This window comes from Pipra filicauda, unplaced genomic scaffold (assembly GCF_003945595.2).
Source record: "Pipra filicauda isolate LSUMZ 115617 unplaced genomic scaffold, ASM394559v2 scaffold14_size4853619_pilon, whole genome shotgun sequence".
Lineage (NCBI taxonomy): Eukaryota > Metazoa > Chordata > Aves > Passeriformes > Pipridae > Pipra > Pipra filicauda.
Window position 1 is genome coordinate 1,024,120 of NW_024103985.1, and position 24,081 is coordinate 1,048,200.

General features: G+C 41.0%; 1 protein-coding gene across 3 annotated transcripts in view; it reads left to right on the plus strand.

The window, feature by feature from the left end:
- The window catches only part of TMEM132B (transmembrane protein 132B), a 230,023-nt gene extending 209,142 nt beyond the window's left edge, over nt 1-20,881 (plus strand). For all 3 annotated transcript variants that reach the window (XM_027733115.2, XM_027733116.2, XM_039378878.1), the window contains exons 6-9: nt 5,935-6,140; nt 12,158-12,431; nt 13,711-13,902; nt 15,132-20,881. In XM_027733115.2, the coding sequence (XP_027588916.1) occupies nt 5,935-6,140; nt 12,158-12,431; nt 13,711-13,902; nt 15,132-16,286 (1,827 nt within the window). In that variant the 3' untranslated portion in view covers nt 16,287-20,881. The remainder of the gene's footprint in view (nt 1-5,934; nt 6,141-12,157; nt 12,432-13,710; nt 13,903-15,131) is intronic.
- Nucleotides 20,882-24,081: the final 3,200 nt, after the last annotated feature.

Below are 24,081 nucleotides of genomic sequence, written 5' to 3' on the forward strand. Positions count from 1 at the left end.
AAAACCGTTACATCTGATGTTACATCTGCCTGAATATTTTCCCTTCTTACTTTTCTCACCAATGTACAAATTATTCTGTCAGCCTGTAACCCCATTTGTGTGAGTAATTCCAGTGGGGAGAAAAACAGAGCTGGGGAATAAAAAAACCACCTTAGCTTATAGTTCAAACATATGTGTTATTTTCACCTAATTAACAGTTTTTACAGAGCAGGTTCAGTGTTTGCAATTAGAGTCGGTGCAAGAAAGAGCTGGTACCATATGCTGGGGTTTCACCAGATAAACAGCTCTTAAGCCCTTCTGGGATACCAGCTGATGAATATGAAGAGTGTGGATGTTTGCTTAAACTAACAAGTGTTGGTAGTGCCTAATCTGCAGAAGTGTAAGGATCAAATACTTAAGCAAAAGCCACCTCAGACAAGCATGTGCTTAAAATTTGTGCTGGCGAGAGATCCTTTATCTCAGCGCAGAGTATGAAGATGTCTGTCTAGAGATAAACATGCCTGTCTGGGAAGGATGTTGGCCCAGGAGAGGCACTGTATCTTGGTGACAAGGCAAACAGAAGCCATGCTGACTTGCATAATAGGTTGCTTAAAAGAAACAGAAACTCGTGGAGCAAGAATGGGACTGGCACGATTTTGATCACAAATGGACAAGGAAGCAGGAGATCCTGCTCTGAGCTCCTCTCCATGTTTTCTCATTATCAACAAAAGTAGTAGTTGAATGCAAAAAACCCCAAAGTATTCCTGAAGCTTCCCCCCCAAACAAACTGTGCTGATTGAAATGAGCTTGAACCACATGAAATAAGTTTCACGTGCACCTGCTCTTCTGCATCCTGGCAGTGGAACTTCTGCTCCATCAAGGGGTAATTGCAGTTTGTCCAAACAACTTGGAATATGACACAGCTCTTAAAAAACACTGCCTAAAATTCTCCATTCCAAGCTTGTGTCACAGTTGGCTGTCATTGCATTACAATAGACAGTTAAGTCCTCACATCCTTGAAAGCTCCTGGTCTGAGGCCAGTAAATCAGTAGAAAGTCTCTCACTGACTTCAGTAAGGGTTGGATCAAACCTAAAAAGACATGCTCTATCCCCTAGCAGTTCCATCCCATTTGTCTTCCACACATCAAAGTAGAGTACCATCTGGTTTCCCAACCAGCTGTAGAAATGTCTGTGCTAAGACCAACAGCAACACAGCCACCACTATAATTTAGTTATTGGTATCACACATCATTTCTTCTTGTGCAGGGGAGGTGACATTCCTGGTGGGCCAACCACTGAACCAAGTACTGTGAGCAAAGGCATTCTCTTATCTTCCAAAGACACCAGAATCCATATGGCCATGGATTTGACCTAATGAGGATGATCTCTCTTTCTCAGTCTGCACATGGCAATGATAAATGAATGGGGAGAAAAGTTACTGACAGAAACAGTAACTTTTAATTCCGACAGAATTCCTCAGCTTGCATTTTTTGTAGAAAAAGTGCAATTAAAAGCACAGCTGATGGGTAAAGGATGGAGCAGAGAACATTTTGGCAGCCCCCATGTACTGCTATTAGCTGCCCCCCAATTGCTTCCAGTATTCTCCCTCCATAATCAGTAAGAATGAGATGCCAGAGTGGCTGCCCTTGTGAGCAGCTGCATCACCACTGTGGGTGCACAGCAGTTACTACTGACCCTGAACTCAGGCCAAGCAGTGGGCTGGAGTTTGAAAGCACACCCACCTCCTTTGGTCCTCCCCTTTCAACCTGTGCATCCACCAAACCTGCCATCTCCAGCAGGAACGCCCCTGCACGGCACGTGGGAAAGCAAATGAGAGCAGCTGCTCTGCACCTGGGACTGAAATCCTGGCAGATCTCATGTGTTGCTTAATAATTTTGCATAGATCAACAGTTTTTGAATAGTGCACACTTCATTCTGTACAGCAGGTTTTTAAACTCTCATTGTACGTTCATGGATCATTGCACCTTTTCTAAGCCACAGCAATTGTCTACATTGTTAAACCAAAGTGTTAATGTCTTCCATGTGTCCTTCCCTCTAGTTCACTGCATTTCAATGGGGGTTAAACGGTAAAAACACTCTAAAACTTCAAATATCCATTCACATCATTACAAGCTATACCTAGTGTCATCTCCCTCCTCCCTCCATTTCCTGCTTCTCTTCATCAGTAGTGTTAAATCTACAGAGAAAATGAGCAGGGCCTTCTTCAATAAAACAATAGGGTATCACTAACTCTGCGGTGTTAATTGCTGCTGAACTGCTGTTGAAATGGTCTCATGTTGTCCACGTGGAGCTCTGTGCATCTGTGTAATTGGTAATCCCCTCCACGAGCCTACTGCTCAGACCCTCATGGTTTTCTGGTCTCTTGAACACACAGCACCTCAGTATATTATCTGTTTTTCCAAATCTGTGCTTTCCTGGACAAAGGGGGTTTCCTTTCAATCTTGCTTCTAACTCCTCGTCATTCCGTGCCAGACCTGAGTATAAATTACAGTTTGTATTTTGTACACAAGGACTGTGACTGTCTCTCCTGTTACATCCCTTTCATTTGGCCTCCTTACAAAGCTGAGGGTGAGGTATGAGCTTTGGAATTGAACCTGCATGCAAAGATGAACCACAAGCAGGCATTTAGTTGTTTTCTTGTCAGTTCTCTGTTTTACCTGTGGACCCAAAGGATATATAAACTTTTGCTGACCTGAACATCCAATAGTTTCCCACTTACTCTTTTGGACTGGTAGCTTTTTGTTCTGGATTAGTCTAAAATGAGGAGGCTGTGACAGACTGTACAGGGCAAATTGTGCTTTTTACAATTACTTGTGGGGATTGGAGCCAACCACCTGCTTCAAAGCCCAGAGAGGTTAATTGCAGCTCTCTTTGCCTTGACCTGCATACTGGAGCACATCACGGCCAGCCTGCCCTCCTGCTTGCAGACTGTCTCAAACAGCACTTTCTGGTTCTGTCAGGCAGTTGACAATAGATGGTGACAGACTGTTTTAAACAGGCTTGTTCTGTGCATTTTAGATGAGAGGGTGGCATTCTGATTCTACTCACTGTGTAATGTTTGCAGGAGAGACTTAACAGCCGTTTTCCTCTTTGTTCCCTCAGAAGCAGCAGCTCAAAAGAATTCTCTGTGTTAAGTCACCTGCTAATGCAGCTCTGCCCATGTTTCCCTGCTGTGGCAAACCTGTCCATTTTCTGATGTAAACAGGGATGCTCTCCCCAAACCCCAGCAACACGTCATACAAGTTCCCCTTCCAGCAGCATCATGAGCCACTTCTGGCAGTCAGAGTGTGGCTAGAAAAGTATGGAAGGGACTTTAAAGGAGAGAAAGTGAAGGGCAACATTTGTTATAGGCCATTGGCCAGAGCTGGCACCGAGTCCCCAAAGCTCAGTGTGTGTTTCTCAATCCCTCTTTGCTTTGGAGCATCAGAGTGCTGTTAGCATGAAATCACAGCTCCCATGTGAGACCTGGAGGAAATCAGTGTTCTTTCCTCACTGTGCAGCAGGTCCCAAGTGAAATAGGAGTACTGGACATTTTCTATACACACTCAAGGTTCTCATTTCCTTCAGCTGAACCAAACTTACATTCAGGGGACAGTGGCTGTAAGGTTAGAGAATGAAACATGGCAGTAGTTAAATATGTGTGAGTGCAATAGAGGCTTCCTCTTTGAGCTTTAGTCTAGCCTGCTTTATCATGGGATTCAGGTGGATTCAGCTGGCTGCAGTTGTTTTCATCCTTACTTGTACAAACTTATTTTTCCTTTAAATAATCTGGTTTGCTTGTACCTAATAGAGTAAACCCAAATTCCAGATAAAGAACTGACACAATAATGTCTCTCTTCAAGTTTTCCAACCTGGGTTGGATTATTTTCTGGAATATACACTTAATATATACTTAAGTGAATCAAGAGCTCTGAATGCTACACAAGACCACTGGGTGAACTATAGCATAGTTATGTATACTGATTTGTGCTTACCTCTTGGTCAGTATATAAATGACCAAATGTCTCTGTCTAGACATATAATCTGTGAAATTTGTAAGCCTAGACTTATATTTTTATAGCTACAATTAATGCCCATCTTTCAGTTCCCTAATTTAGCATCTTTCTTGCCTGCTGTAAAGAAGACAAGAATATTTGAAGCGGCAAGAAGAGAATCTGAAATATTAGCTGTTGTCTTGTCAGATATTAGTTATTCCCCTGATCCAGTCTTGATGTTTATCCCTCCCTCTTTGAGTTTTCTTAATTATTTCTGTCTTGTATTAATTCTCACAAACTCCCTAGATGTAGGCTTTATGGTTTAGAATCTCAACTGCTCATTCAATTAATGGGCTTGCTTAATGTGCTTAAACTTTCCAGAGACACTTGTGACACATTACAAGGGGAGAAGAAAGATTCTGAATATGCTCCATCTCATTTGTGGTACTCCTGAGCCTGGAGTCCATTTTAAGCTCTATATCAGATTATCTAGATTTATTATTTTTTTATATTCTTGTACTCATTAAGCATTTACATGGAAGGAGTATTCTCTCCAGAAGAATGACTTAGTTTCCTTTGCCCCTTCCCTCACCACCTGACTTAGCCCCTTTTAAAGAAGCAATTGGTTGTAGTTTCAGTACATGGAGTAGGATCTGAGAAGCTGACTTGAAAATGGCAAATGTGGAAGTGCAGCTCTTTTATATATGAGTACTGCATATTTTTTGAGCAAAACAAAATGGCTGCTAGAGATCTTCTGTAATTTTTCTTGGCTCAGTAACCCCCAATTCCTGCTAATATCTGAAAAGATTTGAGGTAGGTGTGCAGAGGAAAGCCAACCTGTGTTTCAGCATATTCCCCACTGAAGTCTACATGAGTTATCTCAGTAACTCCAGGAAACCAGAATTTAAACACTGGCTTAGCCAGGATCCCTGCGGATCCGAGTCCCAGTGCATTGTACAGCCTGACACAGAACAGTCCTGACAAGAGAACAAAGTCCATTTCAGTAACACAGCTACATCTCATGAGCTGTGGGTTTAAAAGATTAAAACCACAGTACATGGACTCCATTAGAAACCATCCCCTCTCTCTCTCTCCCCCCAGCAGAATGTAAACCTGTATATAGATACCAGTACATGTACATGTGCATGTATATACATATATATGAGCACGTTGTTCATGAATCTAAATGTGTGAATGTGTATATAATCTGAAAGTATACACACATTCATAAATATATTAGGAAATCCTACCTCATGGAGAAGGAGTCTCATCTTTCCAGGGTGCAGGTTAAAGGTGTTGCTACCTCGTGTTCTTTGTATAAATAAGATCTGTGCTCAGGACCTTCATTTTGTGCCAGGGGATCCCTGAAACCAAGAGGGCAGATGAGTTGTAGTATAGAGCCCACATGCTTGTTTTAGCAGTGATTTCATAGAAAGACACAAAACAACTATGAATACATTTTGTTAAAACAATTACTGAGAAGTTCTAAAAGTTAATGCTTCTGCTGCACTTCTGCTCATGAGCCATACGGGGATCTTTGTCTTTCAGCATTACAGTGCTCAAGGAAAAGGGAAAGGATTCTGGTTTATGGTTCTGAGTCAGTCTTTTTCTTACTAACATATGGCCCCATTTTTTTCCTGGTTCTTTAAGCAAGTTGTAAACATAAACGTTGATGCACATGGAGTTTGATTCATGAAGAGTTTAATTTGCCTAGTATAAAAGATTCACACAGGTTATATAACATCATTAAATTATTTTTGTAGTTTGAGTAGTATTCTTTGAGGAAAGCAGAACTCTTTCCCTGGGGTCCATTTATCACTGTTTGCTCCTAATTAGAAAACTGAAAATGCAATATGCATGACTTACATTTTCAGAGTTGTCTTTGGACTGATGTATCATTCCTTGTGCTTCCTCAGGAACTTTTATTCATTTCCTAATTTTTTTTATTTTTTTTTTTAAGGTCTCTGACAGCTGTGACTCCATCTTCGTTAATGGCAAGGAAATGAAAAGCAAAGTGGATACTATTGTTAACTTCACTTATCAGCATTTTACCACCCAATTAGAAGTGACGGTCTGGGTTCCAAGGCTCCCGCTGCAGATAGAGATCTCTGATACAGAGCTTAGCCAGATCAAAGGCTGGAGGATACCTGTCACCTCCAATAAAAGGTATGCTTACAGTATTAACTCAGTCCAGACACGTGCCCGGGGCCTCTGATTTTAGAACACAACGATTTTTAGAGTATTTCTCAGAATCTAAAATCTCCTGTTTGCCACTAGCTTTACAGTCTGCCTTTAGCCTTCATTAAAACATCCAACAATGATATCAGTAGGTTACATTTTATCCTAATCTATATAGTTTAAAAGTCTGTGGCTTTGCCTGGAGCATTAATCAATTCCACACAATCTCAGGGAATCGTATCACACACTCCGATGTGCAAAGCTGGGGAAAAGGACCTGGAACTCTCCCATTGATATGTAAACATCACTTGTGTGTGTGTGTGTGATGCTCAGCACTGCCAGCACTCAAGTTTCTGTCTATGGTGATGAATAACAGGGCCAAGGAGGGAGTGAGGTCATGGGGGTTGGACAAGATGATCACTAAAGGGCTCTTCCAACCCAAACCATTCTTTGGGTAGTTATTCAGTCTCTGTGCAGATGCACTCTACAGCAGACCTGGCTGAAGCATTATTTACCAGATCTGAATTAAGTAAAAAACAACTTACGCTCCTATTGACGACCACGTTTTGATGAACGGATTCTACCAGGAAAAAGTGGATAGGGAAAAAGAAGGGAGAGGATGGCAGGGATTTTGAGCTCTGTGCCCATCATTCCCTCTTGAAAATACCCACTCTAGAATAACCATCATTTGGACAATTTGCAAGATTAAGAACTTCCAGGAACACTGCTATATTGCTGGATTTCAGGCGAAGTTGAAAAATATTACTGAAGAACAAGGTGTGACACCAGCTCAGATTTATATTACAGTGAAAAAGCCTTTCTGGCAGCAGTAACTGCAGTGCTAAACACTGTGGCAGGTCTAGCTAAAGCACTCGATTGCCCAGGAGAACATCTCAGCTGTTGAAGAGCCTTAAAGAGACCAAACAGACAGCAGGGGAATAGAATTGCCCAACACTTTATGTGGGCATAAAACTAAGGGCAATAGGACACAATTTGCAGGATATTCAGATAATGAGCTCCAGAGAATGGGACTGACTGACCTCTTGATATGTGGATATTTTTTTTGGCTGTGACAGAAGAGGTGATGAAGATCTGGCACAAGAGAAATAGGTGTGTTTGCTTCAGTGACAAAGGCAGCGTTGCCCTTTGTGGCAGGCAGAGCTGTGCTAGGTGAGGAATGAATGGTTGCCAACTGCTTTAAGTTTCACTGAGCTTACCTGCTTCTGCTGTGCCTGGTGCTGCACCATTCCCTTAGGCACAGGTCCTGCTAAAACCAGTGGGGATTTTGCTGAGTAAACAGCTGCAGGATTAGGCTGTTGGTGTTTATTACAGCAGTAAACGTTGAGCAGCAAGCTCGGTGAGTGAGACATTCAGCTGTGGCTGAGAGTCGTGGACATTCTGAAGTTAAACCCATTACACACCATGCTGGAAACTTACCCCCTGGTTCTGATTTATTTGGCCAGCTGAAATAAAGATAATGGTCTGAGAGTCTGCTCTGTTTGCAACCTGGCAAGCTCTGCAAAGTTTTGATGCAAAGCATTTGCTGCTGCTTGGGTTGCATCTGAACTGCTGGCACATCTTCAGCAGGCATTTTCCATGGAGGGAAAGCATGGACACCATGTCATTCCCCAGAACTGCAGCTGGTAGGTCATGGCATTGTATGTCAGCAGTCCACACCCATGTGAACGGGAAAGGTTTCAACTGGAAATTAATTATCTCTTGTTTTATTGACCATTCATGTGGATTTCTTTAACTTTGCAGGGTATTCTAAATCAATAGGCAGTCTAGGACTAGCATTAGTTGTGCTCAGTCTGACATTTACTTTGTACATAAGGTTTTTACATTTCCTTTATTTTTAGATTTAGATGGCTTTTTACCTGAGATTTAGTGGCTTTTCATGTTGGTTCTTTTTTATTATTACTATTTTCCTCTTTATTTTTTAATCTGCTTATTCCACCATCTCCTCCACGTTTCCCAATATCCTAAACATGGGGGAGTTTTTTGATGAGTTTTTAAGTGGTGACCTGAAGCACACGAGACATTTGGACTACAGGCAGGAGCTGCAGGTTGTTTTCCTGAACCCTCATTCCAGGACAGAGCCAGAAGACCACATTCACTTATTCTGAGCAATGGTGCAGCCTGGAATTCTTCAGAGTGCCTGCCTGGTCTGCCTAATACACTGTTAGTGCTGCAGAGTAAAGATGATGCCTTATGTGATACCTGAGTAGGTTTGAAAGAGAGCAAGCAGAGTGCTTTTGTCTTTGGAAAAAACCCAAATCCAAGCATTTCCCAGCAGGTGGAAGCCATAGCATCACGTTGCTCCAAACTTCATTTTCATGTAAGAGCCAGTATTTGCAATTTGCATGAGGTTTTTGATATCTATCCTTGAAGGAAACCCATGGATTATTTCAAAAGACCCTGCCAACAGGCTTAGGCAATTTTAAACTTAGGTTCAGTCACACAGAGCCCACAGGTCAACTGAAACTGTACCACCGTCCTCAGGTCTGGTCATGGAAGGACAGCAGGGTGGCTTCTTTGTTCCTCACCTCACACAGACAGAACTATCTTCTGTTCTCCTCCTGTTCAACAGGGTTGGTGTCCTCACACCACTGCTTGTCTTCTCAGCAAGAGCTAAACATTGCTATAAAGTCATTCATCAGTATACAGAGGTAAAATTTTGGAGCATTTTTTTTAGGGATTGTGCAGAGACACTTCAGCAACCTCCAAACTTCCCTTTATCTCCTCTGGCTCCCCGAGGCCTCGTTCCCACACACACAGAGTGTGGCTGTGCTGGTTCAGTTGTCTGAGGGGCTGAGCCAGATGGCAAAATAGAACTGGGTTTACAATAATCTTTTAAACGTTTTTATTGGTGCTGTTGACAAAAGAAACACTTGTGAAACTCCTGCCTCAGCATGGCTGTTCTTCATCTGAATATAGCTGCTTCTAGTTCAGACCTGAGACAAGGGTTTATATGCCCCAAATCACATCTGTTCTTTCCAGTCATGTTTGTTGATCCAATAAAATGTATTGCTTCTCCCTATAAACCTTGTCATGTTTGTAATTGTAAAATACCTGTGATTAAAGACATGTTTGCTTATCTAACTCCTTGAGTAATTTCCACAAAGCAATGAATAAGACAGAGTCTTCACAAAAATTTTACAAATGCCCCACGCACAGTTCAGTTTGAACTGTGTTGGTTTTCAGCTGGTCCAAACTGCTGTAATAGCAGGAACTTGCTAGAGGAATAGAAAGGAAAAAACAAGCTGTTTTAATGCCAGAAACTAGAAAAAAACCCCTCGTCTCCCCTATGTAAGAGCTGTAATACAATTTACCAGATCAGTCTGCAAATATGTGGCAAATCTTTATTATTATCAAGAGGAGAACTTGATCTATGGTGAGTGCTACTGCAGATATGAAGAGCCTCCCTTGACAGATGAAAGTTGGCTCCACGGATCATCTCATGACTAATGCATGGTGCTTGAACCAGCATGGGCTGACAGAACTACTGCAGTGGGCTGCAAAAACCCACAGCCTCAGCAAACAATAGGTGTATATTTAAATTAAAGTCAAATATTAGAGTGTAGAAGAGGTCCAGGCAGACTCTGCTAGTCTAACAAGAACATTTATTTTGATTCCTCGTGCATCTGCAAAATAATTACCTTCGTCTTGAAGTTCCTGCACTAGCTCTGTGCACACATATTTACATGGGATGAGCTGCTCCAACTTGCATTAATAGGAATTGCAGGGCTGAAGTCTCCCAGAACAAGCTGGAAATTTAATTTCAGTACATATTTGCAACTGGGATAGCACATTGTTTTCAGGAGGGTCCCAGGGAGGCTGATGCCACACAGTGTGACTTCAGATGTGCTTCACCATCAGGCACAGAGGTCACTGGGCTGTGACCAGCTCTTCTTTGGTCCTGTCTGATACTCAAGACAAAAGCAATAAAAGCTTGCCTGAGAAAATAAACTGCTTTAGTTAAAGCCCTGTGTGAGTGCTGCCCCTCAGAAGAAAAGCCATACTTCAAGGTGAATTAAGTGAAACTGGATCCAAACCATTCCATTTGTGAGTAACAGCATCTGCACAAAGCTGGAGCACGCTGTAAATTCCCTCCTTTAGTTAATTGACTTTAATGTCCTATGGAGATAAGGCCTCAGAGATTTTTGTTAATAGGTAGACTGTATTTTCAAGATCTGTAAAAACACCAAATTGCATTTCTCCCTGAACTGTGAGTGGAGTTATGTGCAGCTTATTTCTGTAGCTTTCACTAAATCAACTTCTAGTGGTTTGCATTTTGTATCCTAAAGAGATTTTTTTTTTTTTTTTCATTTAGGGGTGTTCCAAATGTTTTTTAAATACATTACTCTTTTTAATGAGTATTTCAAATTCAAAACCAGCAAAACTGATTTCTTTGGGGTTTTTTTAACAGAAAATTAACATCTGGCCCGAGAATGTGATGTCTGGTTTGAGAGTGGAGCAAATTAAGAGAGACATACTTAAAGTGCTCACAGGCAGTGTCTATAATGTCGAGTTGACAGATCAGTGATTAGATCAGTGCTACCAGGCACCCTTGTAACAGGGCTGCTGGTTTAACTCAGCTCTCTGGCAAAGCCTTTCTCTGTGTGAAGTGTAAATTAAATATAATTCTGGCAACCTTGGTTCACTCCAGAAAAGCCAAAAAAGCAAGAAACAAAGTAGAAGGATTCTGAGAGATATTCCTATTGCTGGACACTATTGTTTTACATACACAAAACCAAAGACCATTTACTTGAGGCTGAATCTATATACTCAGCTAACAAGTGATGCATTGAAAACGTATTCCCAGCATATTAGATTCTGTAACACTGGGACTTTCTGTCATTTTGAAGAGCACAAGGGCTTTTCTTTGATACGTTTTCAGTTTACTGTTTGCCAACTTCGTCTTAAAACAATTTATAACACAAGCAATTCTCTTTTATAATAGTTTTTCATAGCTGTTATTTCAAAGGAGAAGATAAAGGAACACAATAAACACAAAACTACCTCCCAAAATACTTGAAAAATAAGAGACTTATCCTGTATTTCCCACCCTTGCTATAGAGGCTTCAGGCCCAGTAGGTAAAGGAGGAAGGAAAATTATTTCTAAGCAATGAATCCGCAGCATGGGGGCATAATGAGTAAAGGTGTGACCACCTACTGCTTAATACCTGACTTGGAAGAGATGAGAGAATTCATGTATTTGTCCAAAGAATGAACAATAGCAAAAAAAAAAAAAATTGATGGTAAACTGGGTCTTAAAGCAGACAAAATTCTGTGGGGTGTGACAGCACTGCTGTCATGTACAGATCACCCTGACGCCTTCTCTGAGGTTTATGGAAAGCTGTTGTACTGTCACAGGTTATATTTTGCAAGAAGGGCAAATAGAAAATGTTAAAAGAAGTGTGTCTAATGGTGCAGTTGTTTTTGTGGGGTGAGTGCTGGTCTCAACCACTCTGGCACGGTGTTACCTGAGTAACCAATGTCCTGAGAGGGAACCTAAGTGCCCAGTTTGGTTTTTTGGAAGCCCCATGTGATCATTACATGACTAAACATACCAGACATTTGCATGAACTGTATGAGATTTAAGATAAAATTATAATGTATTTCTCAAATGCAGAGGGCTTAATGAACCTCTCAGACAGACGTGGGAAGAGGTGGGGTGGCATTGCCTCATAAGGGAACCCCAGAGCTGTTACAGCAGATTTGGAGAGATGAGCAGACAGACTTTCAAACTGCTGGGAGGTCCCACTCAAACAAAGAATTTACTAGAAGAAGTGACAGTAGCTTTTAAATTGAACAGCACAAAAAAAGCTCTACAAGCATCTCATCAAGATTTAGTGACCGACACATCCAAAACCTGGTTTCCTGTTTCCCACACAGCAGCAGAGGATAACATTAATCTAATTGAGAACACCCTGCAGCTGAAGCTCTGCAGTGCTGTAGGGAGCTCATGGCAATGCAGATAATGACCGTGGATCTATTTACAGGCCCGCCCGTGACAGTGAGGAAGAAGAAGACGATGAGAAAAAAGGCAAAGGTTGTACCCTCCAGTACCAACATGCCATGGTGCGAGTTCTTACCCAGTTTGTAGCCGAGTCCTCGGAGTTTGGAGGCCACCTGACCTACATGCTGGGCTCTGAGTGGCAGTTTGACATCACTGACCTTGTGGCTGATTTCATGAAGGTGGAAGAGCCCAAGGTTGCTAAACTTCAAGATGGTCGAGTTCTGGTTGGTCGTGAGCAAGGCATCACCACGGTCCAGGTACAGCCTGAGGTGTATCTGCAGCTTCTGTATTGAGAGTTCTGGGTGCTCACACACAAGAGCTGCTTAGCTTAGAAAAGCAATTGATCTCAGAAGAAAAAAAAAGCTTAAAAAAATGGACACGCTAAACATAAAAGGAAGTTTGAATGGGTTTTCATTGTGGCTGTTTGTCCATAAAATACCTTTAAGTGATGCTTTTGAAGAGACTTATCTTTATTAGTGTGACTGGCAACACAGTGAGGTTTTCTGACCAGTGCAACAGGTTATATGATGCACACAGCTAGCTTCTTTTAACTTAAGTGGGGCCATGTAAGTGTAACTGTTAGGAAATTGTGCCAAATATCTACATGCATCTTTGTAAACTTTGAAAAATTAGTCCCTATATATTTGCAAAATGGATCACAAAATGTGGACACAAAAATAATCTTCAGACACCTTTCAGAGTGTTCCTGTTTACCACCTGTCTCTCTTTCTAACTTCACTCACATTTCTTAATCAGAATAAAGGAATACAAGATTTGGGCTCTTCTTAGTAACAGCAAACATCTGTAATGTTCTGTTCCCACTGTTTCCTCTGCAGTCCACACAAAGAAACAGGTACTTTTAGGGCTCAGCTCCTTTCAGCCTAAAACAAATGTCACAAAGAGGTCAAGGGACTTATGCCCTTAAGTATTTTGGGTTGGAACCAGCTGATTCTGGCATCACTGTAAAGGTATCTGTCTCTTTCTGAGCATGTTAGAAAGAAAGAGGAACTGGCAGGAGTGTTTTGGCATTGAAAAATGCAGGCAGACACCCAGTGGGGTTTTCAAAGTTCTTTTGCAAATCTCACTTTCATTTCATTCAGGTTCTCTGTCCCTAGAAAGGCAACAGGCCAAGTTCCTATCAGCCAGGCTTTGTACACTTATTTATCCCCCTGCTGAGTTTCAGTGTTAATCAGTGTCTTACACTCTGCCCTGTGCTGCACTGCATTCACAGGGAGTTTTTCAGACCACACAAAAATGACTTTTTTTTGAAAAACAAGTCCATTTAATATATTCTCTACTCCATTGTTGAGACAAAGCTGCAATTTTGAAGAGATTTGTTGCTTTATTAAGTTATTTTTTAGATAAAGTAATTTAGCAGCAAATGACTGTAATGTCTTGGGGGAAACATCAGTTCTAGTTTACACACGGATGTGACAAACCCAAGATTAATCTGAAATGTTGTGCTGATTAGAGGCTAATCTTGCTCTACAACAGTTAGTTGCTATTTCATGCAAGGTGTTTGCTTTCTCTTTGAAGGTTCTGTCCCCTCTTTCGGATTCCATCTTGGCAGAGAAGACAGTGATAGTTTTAGATGACCGGGTAACCATTACAGATCTAGGAGTACAACTAGTTTCAGGCTTGTCTGTCTCCTTACAAATCAGCAAAGGAAATAAGAGAGCAATCGTTTCTACCACCTCTGCCTATGATATCCTTCACACTCCAAAACAGGTATGGTCCAAAATAGTATATAGAATTAATTAATGTGTTTACTGTGCGTTGTCAGAAGCGAGGGAAAAGTTACTTGCTGTAAATTTTAGAGAGCACATGCAATGTATGGCTGTGAAAAGCAGTCACTTCACATAGTAAAGGCTGTTTATCTTCCTGACCAACTCCTGCGGGGCAAACACCTGTACAGAATGACCATTAAACTCTTCTTGGAGGTCTTGGAGACCTGCAGAGCACAGAAAAAGTGATGGGCATGTCCAGTCACGCAAAATGCCACAGAAAGCATGTATGTGTCACTCAAGACAGTTTTTGTATGGAAAAATACAGTCCAGTTGTGCAAACAGAGGTGAAAATCCCAGTCCTTAATAGTCTCACAAAGTCAGCTCACCCCAAAGAACCTTTGGCTCCAGGTACAGAAGTTTTCATGACCTGCATTGCTGAAATCTGATCAGTTTGTGAGGGATTAAACAACTTTCAATGAAACCACAGAATAAATTCCACACGTTTTTTTTTATAGAATTGAGGTTTCACATCAGTAGCAAAAGCGTAACTGTATTTTTTGCACTAGCAATTTGTAGCGGGAAGACAAATTGTTTTGATCAAAACATCTTTGAAAATTGTGGTTTTGTGAGTTTCTGTTGTTCCCAGAAAAGACTACAATCACTTTTGCATAGTACACATCTTGTATATTTGAAAGCATGACAAAAAGTATAAAGTATTGTACTGAGATGTGTTCTTAACCTCATTTGTTTGATGGGCTGGATGGGATCGCTGGTCTCACATAACAGCTCTGCATGTTGTATTCCACATGGCACTGGAACTGCAGCGTTAGAGACATTTCCCATTATAGGTCCTTTATGAAATTAATTAACCGGGACATTGGAAATATGATTATTTGCATCATGAGGTCCTGGCATTCAAAAGAGACTTCTCACTTCAGATTGAAAAAAAGAATTGTCAATTTTCTTTGTCATCACCTTATATTAAATTTAGATGACTGTTTCTTTGGTAGTTCCTGAAGATGAGATAAATGTGGTCTAGAGAGCACAAATCTGCAAAAAAATGAGAAGCACTGCAAACATTTTCATTTTCTTTTAAAAAAACCCGAAATAACAAAAAATCCTGAAGTTAAACTCTGTGTTTATTTTGGCAGTGCCAAACAGACTTAGACAACTGAGCATCTGATATGTTCTCTCTCTCACATTTTTTTCCTCATCCTCTTCCCCCCCCAGGAAGCCATAGTCAGTGCTTGGATTCTGTTCAGTGATGGGTCAGTGACACCATTAGATATCTATGACTCCAAGGACTTCTCCATCACCATCACTTCTCTGGATGAGATGGTCGTGTCTTCACACCAAGACCTTCAGTCCAGCTGGCCTGTTGTGGTGGCAGAAGGGGACGGGCAAGGACCTCTGATTAAAATTGAAATGGTCATCAGTGAGCCCTGCCAGAAGACTAAGAGGAAGAGCATTTTGGCTGTTGGGAAAGGAAGTGTCAAAGTGAAGTTTGGTCAAAAAGATTCTGACCAAAAAGGAGGCACTAATGACATTGATGATGTGGAGAGGGATTTTAAAAGCCATGCAAGCAATTCTATAGAGAAAGCTGCAGAACAAGATAGGACAGCACAAGAATGGTCCAAAAACCACGAGGACATGTTCAGTCATGAGGACAATGCAAACAAAAGCACAACTTTCATGTCTCCCATTGATCAGGAGTCCCTGGAGGATGGACAGCTCCAAAATAACCCAACTGCCTTCACAGGTTTCCCTACACAAGTAGAAATACCAGGAGAAAACAATCCCAGTGATCTCTCATTGACTTCAAGAGGATTAACAGATTTGGAGATTGGCATGTACGCACTGCTGTGTGTTTTCTGCTTAGCAATCTTGGTCTTTTTGATTAACTGTGTGGCATTTGCTTGGAAGTACAGGCATAAAAGGTTTGCTGTGAGTGAGCAAGGCAACATCCCCCATTCCCATGACTGGGTCTGGCTCGGAAATGAGGTTGAACTGCTGGAAAACACGGTGGACATTTCACTCCCGTCGGAGGAGTGCACTACCATGATTGACAGAGGAATGCAGTTTGAAGAAAGCAACTTCCTCCTTAATGGGAGTTCTCAGAAGACTCTTCATAATCATATCCTCAGATCTTCTGAGTACCTTTGTGAAAAAGAAGTTAAAAGTGAACCTATAAATCCTTCTGGGCCAAAGCAGAAGAGAGTAAAGTTCACTTCATATACAACAATACTGCCCGAGGATGGAGGCCCCTACACCAACTCAATTCTATTTGACAGTGATGATAATATTAAATGGGTATGCCAAGATATGAATCTTGGTGATTCCAAGGAACTTAGGGACTATATGGAAAGACTGCAAGACAATATGTAAAACTACTTTCTTATGTTTGTAATCACCTTTATGCCTTCTGTTTATGGATGGTGGAGCGGTCAGACCAGTCAGCAATAGGAACAAGACAGTCCAACCTTGGAGTTACTGAGATGATAACCTGATATCAGTGAGCAGGTACAAGAGGCTGGCTGAGTTAATCCTGTTTCACCACAAACCAGGATGTGCCCCTAAAACAGCTACCTGTAGGTGTTGGAGGTGTCCCACACGATGGCTGTTTTTGTATACTGCCTGGTACTAGCAAAACGCTAATACAACTACGCTCAGACTCAGAGGAGACTTCATTTGTTTGCCATCTCTCATGATAAATGGTAAATCGGAAAAGGAAGGGATATTTGTTGGCATTGATTTTTCTAGTCGTCGTCCTTTGTAAAGCACAGTGGACATTTCTTGCTTACAGCCTGAAATGAGGCTTACAGAAAAAGGGATCGGAATGAATCTAATTTTATTGCCTATGTGCAATGCAGCCAAGAAGTCTTATTATTTTTTACAGATATAAACCCCCCCATGTGGTTAATTTCATCTTCTATTGTTTATGAATTTCATTTGACTTAGGGAACATTAAATATTTTCTTTGAAGGGGTTTGTTTTCTTTTTTGTTGTACCAAAGTGTAGTACAGTAATATTTATAATGATTTGAGTTTTCTATTCATCTGCATCAGCCCCTAGAGATACCTCCTTCATCACTGATTATCTTTCTCCTTTCCATATGGGTATATGGGTCGTTAGTATTTGAAATATAGAAAGGTATTAGAACTCTTACTGGGAAAGGGTTGTATCTTCTTACAGGGAACTGTAAATATAATAATAAACCCTGGAAAATAAAAATCAAGGAGTAGCCCTGGGTTCACTTTTGTCATTGCTAATATGAAAAAGTAACCTGCAACAAAACAGCACATACTTCAAAGGGAAATGCTTTGCTGAAACAGCAGCTTGGTTGACAATACACGTTATTATCTGAATGAGAAAGTCAAATGTGGTATTGAAATGCCTGGAATAGGAAGGAAGCTTCCTAGGAAATAAGCAAAGCTTGGATCCACTGTTACTCTGTACTAGTTAATACACTGGTGGTAGAGATTAGCAGGACAGAGAAGTTCATGCTCGACAGCTCATGCCCCAGACCTTGTCTAAAACATCTCTGGCCATAAAGCCATTAAAGAACAAAACTTTACACCATGTTTCATTAAAAGCAAAGAAAGAAAGAAAGAAAAGACACACTGGGCACGTTGGGACTGTGGTCACACAATTGACTTAGCAATTTTAACAAGGGAAACATGCCAGAGATTCAAAGCTGCCATTTCATATGCATTATATGTATTTTTTTTACTGAAAGGGTGACTGAAATGTGTTGGAAGTTACAGTTAGGAAAAAAAAATAATCTACAGAATAATTAAAAAAACCAATAAAGCACATGTTCTTGTGAGGGGTCATGTGCAATAAACACAAGATCCAAATTACAACTGCCTTCCCTACTATAGTTCCCACCTCTAGATCAAAGCAGCGTTTGAATTTATAATTCAGTCTTGATATTAGAACAAACCAGACAACTTAACCATGGGAAACTCTGCACTTGGATCTTAAACTGGAAACATGTTTAAGGTAACTACTGGAAAATACCAGAATTTTAACGTTGAGACTAGAGAGTGAGGACACCAGGCTTATATAAGTGATTAGAGACTTATGTTTGCTGGCACTGAACTGCATAGGGAGGGGATGGCATCTGTTATAATCTAATTTTAAGGAAAGAAAATAATAGAGCACAGATATGCTTCTGTTTCATAAGGGATGCGTCAAATGAAGTCTTGGGTTGTTTAAAAAAATGTTCTCTTCCCTTTAAATCCTCCAGACCTCATAAGGAAATACGAATTCCTACAATGATCCTTATGACTAATAACATAAAAATCCCCTTTTAGAAGTTAACTTCTCTTTCCAACATTTTAATTTTGTATTTGGCCCAACCATGGGGCAGGACCGAAAAAATCATTTACTATTGTTTGCACAATATAATGTATCAATTGACCACAACTCAATTCAGCCTGAAAATCAGAGGAACCAGCTTGCTGATAGTAGCTGCAGAGGGCAAACAGCACAGCTATTTCCTGACTGCATATCCCTCAGTTTAGCAGTGATCTCCCAGCAGTGTACAGGGCTGCCTGACCTGTTTCTGCTCTGCGGCCCCTGCTCTGCTGACGGCACCAGCAGCTGCTGAATTCGGTCCCTGCTCGATGCCACAGAAGTTCACTGAGTGCCAAGGGACTCACAGGTGTCCTTGGCTGCTCCTCTGACTCAGCCACAGGTAACAGAAGTCAACAACTTTACTTGTTCAGAAAATTTCCCTTCCAGAGCTATGGCTCGAAAGACAGAAGGTCCCTAAGTCCGAGTTTTCTCCGCTGTCACATTGGGGTGTCCCTGGGCTTGTACCTGAGTCTTATCCCGGGTGGTCCGTGGTGCCTGCACGTGGCTCTGTGGCTCTGCATTCAGGCTGCACACTGGCAGAAGGACAAAGGCCAGACCCACGGGCAGTGTGGGCATTGCTGGAAGCCACCAAAGGACACCTCAGGCCTCTTCAGCATTTACTTGCCACAGGCTCCCAAACCCTTGTGCTCCCATTGTCTGACTGAGCACGCCCCTAATGCACACTGTGGGGCACAGCGTGACAGGGAACTGGGCTCTGTGTTCTGTTGGCATTGAGTGGTGGAGTCCTAGTTCAGTTCAGCATCTGTCAGCAGGGTTGTGAAGTTCTTCAGTGAAGTTCTTGGGTGGCTCAGGGGCTGAATTCAGGGCGTTTTTGGAGTCAAATCTTTTTCAGACATAGGTGTCATACTATCCCAAAGTTAAATGACAATTACAGCCCATCAGAAAGGAGTACAGCCACTACTGGTGATCAGTTAAACAATGGAATTGGATACAGCTGTCCAGAAAAAAGACTCATCCCCAAATCTTAAAAGAAAATCTGCAGGTTCATAAACCTTTCTTTTTATGTCACGTTGTTACATGAAAGTTCTTCCACAGAAAAATGGCAATACTAAAAAAAAGAAAACAAGTGGGAAGAGAGAATTCTATTCTCAGTAAAACTGGTATAACATCAATGAAGTGGAGTTATTTTGGATTTATCCTGACTTGAGCGCTTATGCTACATCTCAAGAAATCAAAAGCAAAAGAATTTGTATGAATATATTTGATGCAAAATAGTTCTGAGTTGATCAGTTCTTTTTAAAATTAAATATCTCAAATTTTAATTTCAAAATGATGGCATACTTTTAGCAAATTTAATTTAAAATTATTTTAAAACCCCCACAATTTTCCCATTCACCTAAATATTTTTCAATTACACTGTTAAATAAAGTATTTTATTCATGGAGTATCTAATATTCCACTTTGCTGTTAAATGAACAGCATTTACACATTGATAAAAGAGTCTCTGCTTTTGAGAGAACAAAGCAATGGTAGCCAAATGATCAAAAGGCACAAAAATGTATGCATTTAAGTATGTATGCAGGAAAGTAGAATTGTCTAAAAAATAGAAACTATACTGTCAGATAAACTAGAATTATGCTTCAGTAGGTGCCTAGGAAAGCAATACTTGTAATTTAATACCAAACAAACATCCTATCTTACTTATGGCACGTATAAAGAAGACTGTGAATGACTTTCCTTGCCTGCTCTCAAGGAAAGACAGTGTGTAGTATGAATATATATACCAGGAGACATCCAGGAACAGTCCTGGAAGCAATGAATTAATGGAATCTGAGGAGTTTGCAAACGTTAAAAATAAAGCTGATGCCAGACCCTCAACTCCTGCAGTCAGAGCTGAGTGACACGTGGCAGCTGAGCCCTGGCATGCAGAGAACAGAGAAGCAAGAGCTGGCAGTTCTCATTCGTGCAGAACTTTTCCTTTCATTTGACCATCACACCCAGCCCAGCTCCTTGGGGTTTGTCTGCACCTTCCTACTCATTGAAAAGAACTTAGGAACCCCTGCCCTGCTCTCCTCTTGCTGTAGAACACACAGATTATTGTTTTGAGCTGCTGTTTCTTAATTCATACTGGGGAATGTACAAGAAGATCTTACAGCCATACGACACAGTACAAAGAGTCCATTATACAGTGGAAAAAACCCCTTGTATTTCAAGGTAGAAAACCCTATGAATGAAATACCAATTTTTCATAGCGGATATGCTCTTTTATGAAGTATAAATCATGTGCACTACATTGAAATACACTATAGTGTATTGTGAAATGCATACATTAATTGCTGAATCTATAACACTGAATATGTATATACATCACACCCGAGATATTTATACAATATAATAAGTCTTAGATGTATAACATAATGAATTCTGTACAAAATAAACAGTAAGTTAAGACAATGAAAGACAACTTTTATATCTGTGTAATTTGTATGCTCTTTAAGTTGTTCAAGCTGCAGTTTTCATCTTTAAATGTGCCCTTTAAAAAAAATACTTACTTTCCATAGGCAGATGTCTGAAATAAAGACTTCAGTCTTCAGAAAAGAAGCAAATGAAAGACTGAAAGAAATGGATTTTGCTGGAGAAATAAACATCATGTTTATGTGTTTTTGTTTTTTTTTTTAAATGACTAAACCATTTTGTGTTTATACTGGTCAGGGTGATCTGCTGGTTGGGTTGAGGGTGATGTGCCCCTGCCAGGTGAACAGTAAACCAGCAGAATCACCAGTGTATGGATTGCTCCTGTGACTCCTTGCTCAAAGCAACACAAATGACTGGATTATACAGTCCAAGGGTTTGACCCAAAGTTCCCTACAAACAGTGCTCCAGCCCTGTTGCTGAGGTGAGTGATCCTTTCCCAGCACCAAATGTGAAAAGCAGATGAAGATACTAAATGACCAGTGTCTTGCAAAGAACAGTAGAACGCATTTGGATTTACAGGAAAGGGTAACAAACTAATTCTGTCCCTTTAGCTCTCCAGTGTGAATCATCACAGCTCAGATATTTGGTTCAGTCTTCTGAATTCTCTCATGTTCCCATTAGAATCAAAGAGACTCAAAATTATTAAGTGACCACTGACCTCATCATAAGAGCAGCAGAAAAGTAGCTTGCTAATGCCAAAAAAGGAAATTTGAGCCTCAGTTTTTAGCTTTTGCTCAGGGTCTTGGAGATGGTGGCAGAGCCAGAAACACAGACCACCCCCCCCAAAACCTGACAGGGTAATTGGGACTCCTGCAGCCAGTACAGCACTGGAGATCAGCACTCAGGAGGTACCTCCATCATCCTTTTCCTGCTTTCAACTGGACCACGTTTGAGATGTGGCTGTAGAAACTCACTGCAAAGGTAGGGGCTGCCTTTGTACTAATGGGAGCAATTCAGCATCACCTGAATGATTCACTGATCACTATTGCAATTTCCAGTGCATTGAAATGTGTTTTTATATATAGTCAGTTGGACGAATGGATTGAAAAATGTGATTTAGGAAGTTCCTCAGAGAACCTAAACTTTAACGTGCTTCAGGCACAAATTCCAGCTGGTCACCACTTAGAGTAAAATAAGAAATGTTTTTTGTAAATGACATTTTTTCTTTTTGTGCTGGCAGTTCTGGTTGGCCCCTGTTTGACCATTACTATGACATCCTTCCCCTTAGCAGCATCTTACTAAAGAGATGCCAGTGGCTCTATTCACACTGCAGTGCTCTACTCAGTATAACTAAAGGTAGTAGACTACGGGATTTTACAGAAAAATAGTCTTCATGGTTATATTTCACACACACACAGACACAGACACACTGAACTGTTCAAAACACCTGCCATAGGGGTAAATTTTAACTGCCAGTGTGTGTGTGCTGTGAAACCAAAAATAATTACCTGCATTCATTTGGGAAAGAAACGGACCAATAAATACAACCGGGTTTTTTCTTCCAAAAAAAGGGAGCCCTCAGAATTTGGCAGGCAAGAGGCCTGCATAGTGGCATTTGTCACAAATTAAATAGGCCAAATCCTGAAGGCTGTCTCAGTTGAAACTCCCACTGGTCTTGTTAGGAACTGGACTGAGACGGGACCAGAGGCAGACAATTACAGTCAGCCTGAGAGGTTGGACATGACTTCGTGTTACACCAAACTGGACCCTGCAGCTTCCAATCAGCAGCACCTCCAGCTGGTACCAAACAGCCAGTGATGGCGTTCAGAGCTTGTGTAACTGGTGGCACATTGCATTCTGTAGGATTCATGAGGCTGAAGAGATTCTAGGCAGTGAAAATGGAGCCAGTGTGCAAAAGTAGCAATTCTGAGCCCTCCCAAAACTGTCCTTACAGCATAACTTTGTATTCCTTTTATTTTCTTTTTCTATTACAGTGATCCATGTGGCCAATTTCTGCAAAAGTTTGGTTACTGAGGGAATAAAATTGATCTGTCTTATTGAAAGAGGCAGCTGGTATAAGAAATTAAAGCAAAGTGGATGATGTTTTGAGACCTGTTCTGAAACTCTTAAAATGTATCATAGTGTTACTTGCTTCCAAAAACATATGTATCAACATAAGGATTTATAAAGCAATGCAGATAAAGGCTTTTATCATTCTTTCTGATAATCTTGGGTTAGTCTATTAAAAAAAAACAATGGGATCTGATTATATAAAAAACAAATAAGGAGCTTAGGATTTAGTGGAAATGAAGAATGGATATCTTTAATCCTCCAATTTAAATCGGTGGTAGGCAAAGAGAATACACTCTTTATGCCACAGTATTATCTGTAGGATTTTTTTTTAATCGGTAGGATTTAAAACCCCAAAATCATCAGCCTTTTGAACAAAGCCTGATGCTACTGAGTGCCCCATGTGATGGTGCCACAGAAGACAAAACACAGCACACACACACTCATACCTGAATGGTGTGCCTCTTTGTTCTTTGGTCTTTGCCTCTTTGTTCCTTGGTCTTTGCCTAAGGGCCTAAACTGATGTTATTGCAGTGTCTTGAAGGTACCTGTGTGTGACACAAAAATGTCAATGGGCAGTGCAGAATTGTCAGACTTCAGAGAAAAAATCTAAGCTGTGAACTGCTACACTGGCTCACAGCAATGGCCACTGAACACTGACATCCTGCTGGAGTCCACAACCACAATGAGATCATTCAGCAACTGTCAAGAAAACTTACAGCACAGGTGTGTGTGCCATGAAACCTCTGTCAGACCAACGTGCTAAAACAGTTTTTAGCCAATGCTGGATAAATACAGGCTGTGGTTCAATACAGCAAATGCAGTTACTTTTCTAAAACTGCTCCATTATGTAAAAGTATGGAGGCATATTCACTTTTTAGTTTAGGTACACAGTTTTAGGTCTTTAGGTATGTGGTTACTGGAAATAAATGCATAACATGAGTTCCTTTGTCTGGCATATCCAGTGTGTGGTGCCTCTCGGTTGGATCTGGCCCTGGCAGAAGAGGGTTGGTTGCTCAAGTCCTTTCTGGCTTTGAGCCCTCTCTAATGCATCATTCTTACTTAGCAAATGGTTTAAAAGCACCACATCAAACATCACATCACCAAAATGTAGACTAGCAAGAGATTTCAGGCTTTTAGGGTTTGTGCCAGAAGCAGCTGAGCACGTAACTAAAGCCATTTAATTTGCTGCCCCACAGAAGCTGCTTTCCCCTAGACAAGCTTTCTGAAAGCCAAAGTTTCTCAGGGCATTCCCTGATTTGAAAAGAGTTCCTCTTATCTTGCTGCACTTCCTTCCATTGATGTCTCCAGCAGAAAGTATATTGAAAATGGAAAGTTGGCAGGATCCCTGATCTCAGTAGGGATGTAATGAGCC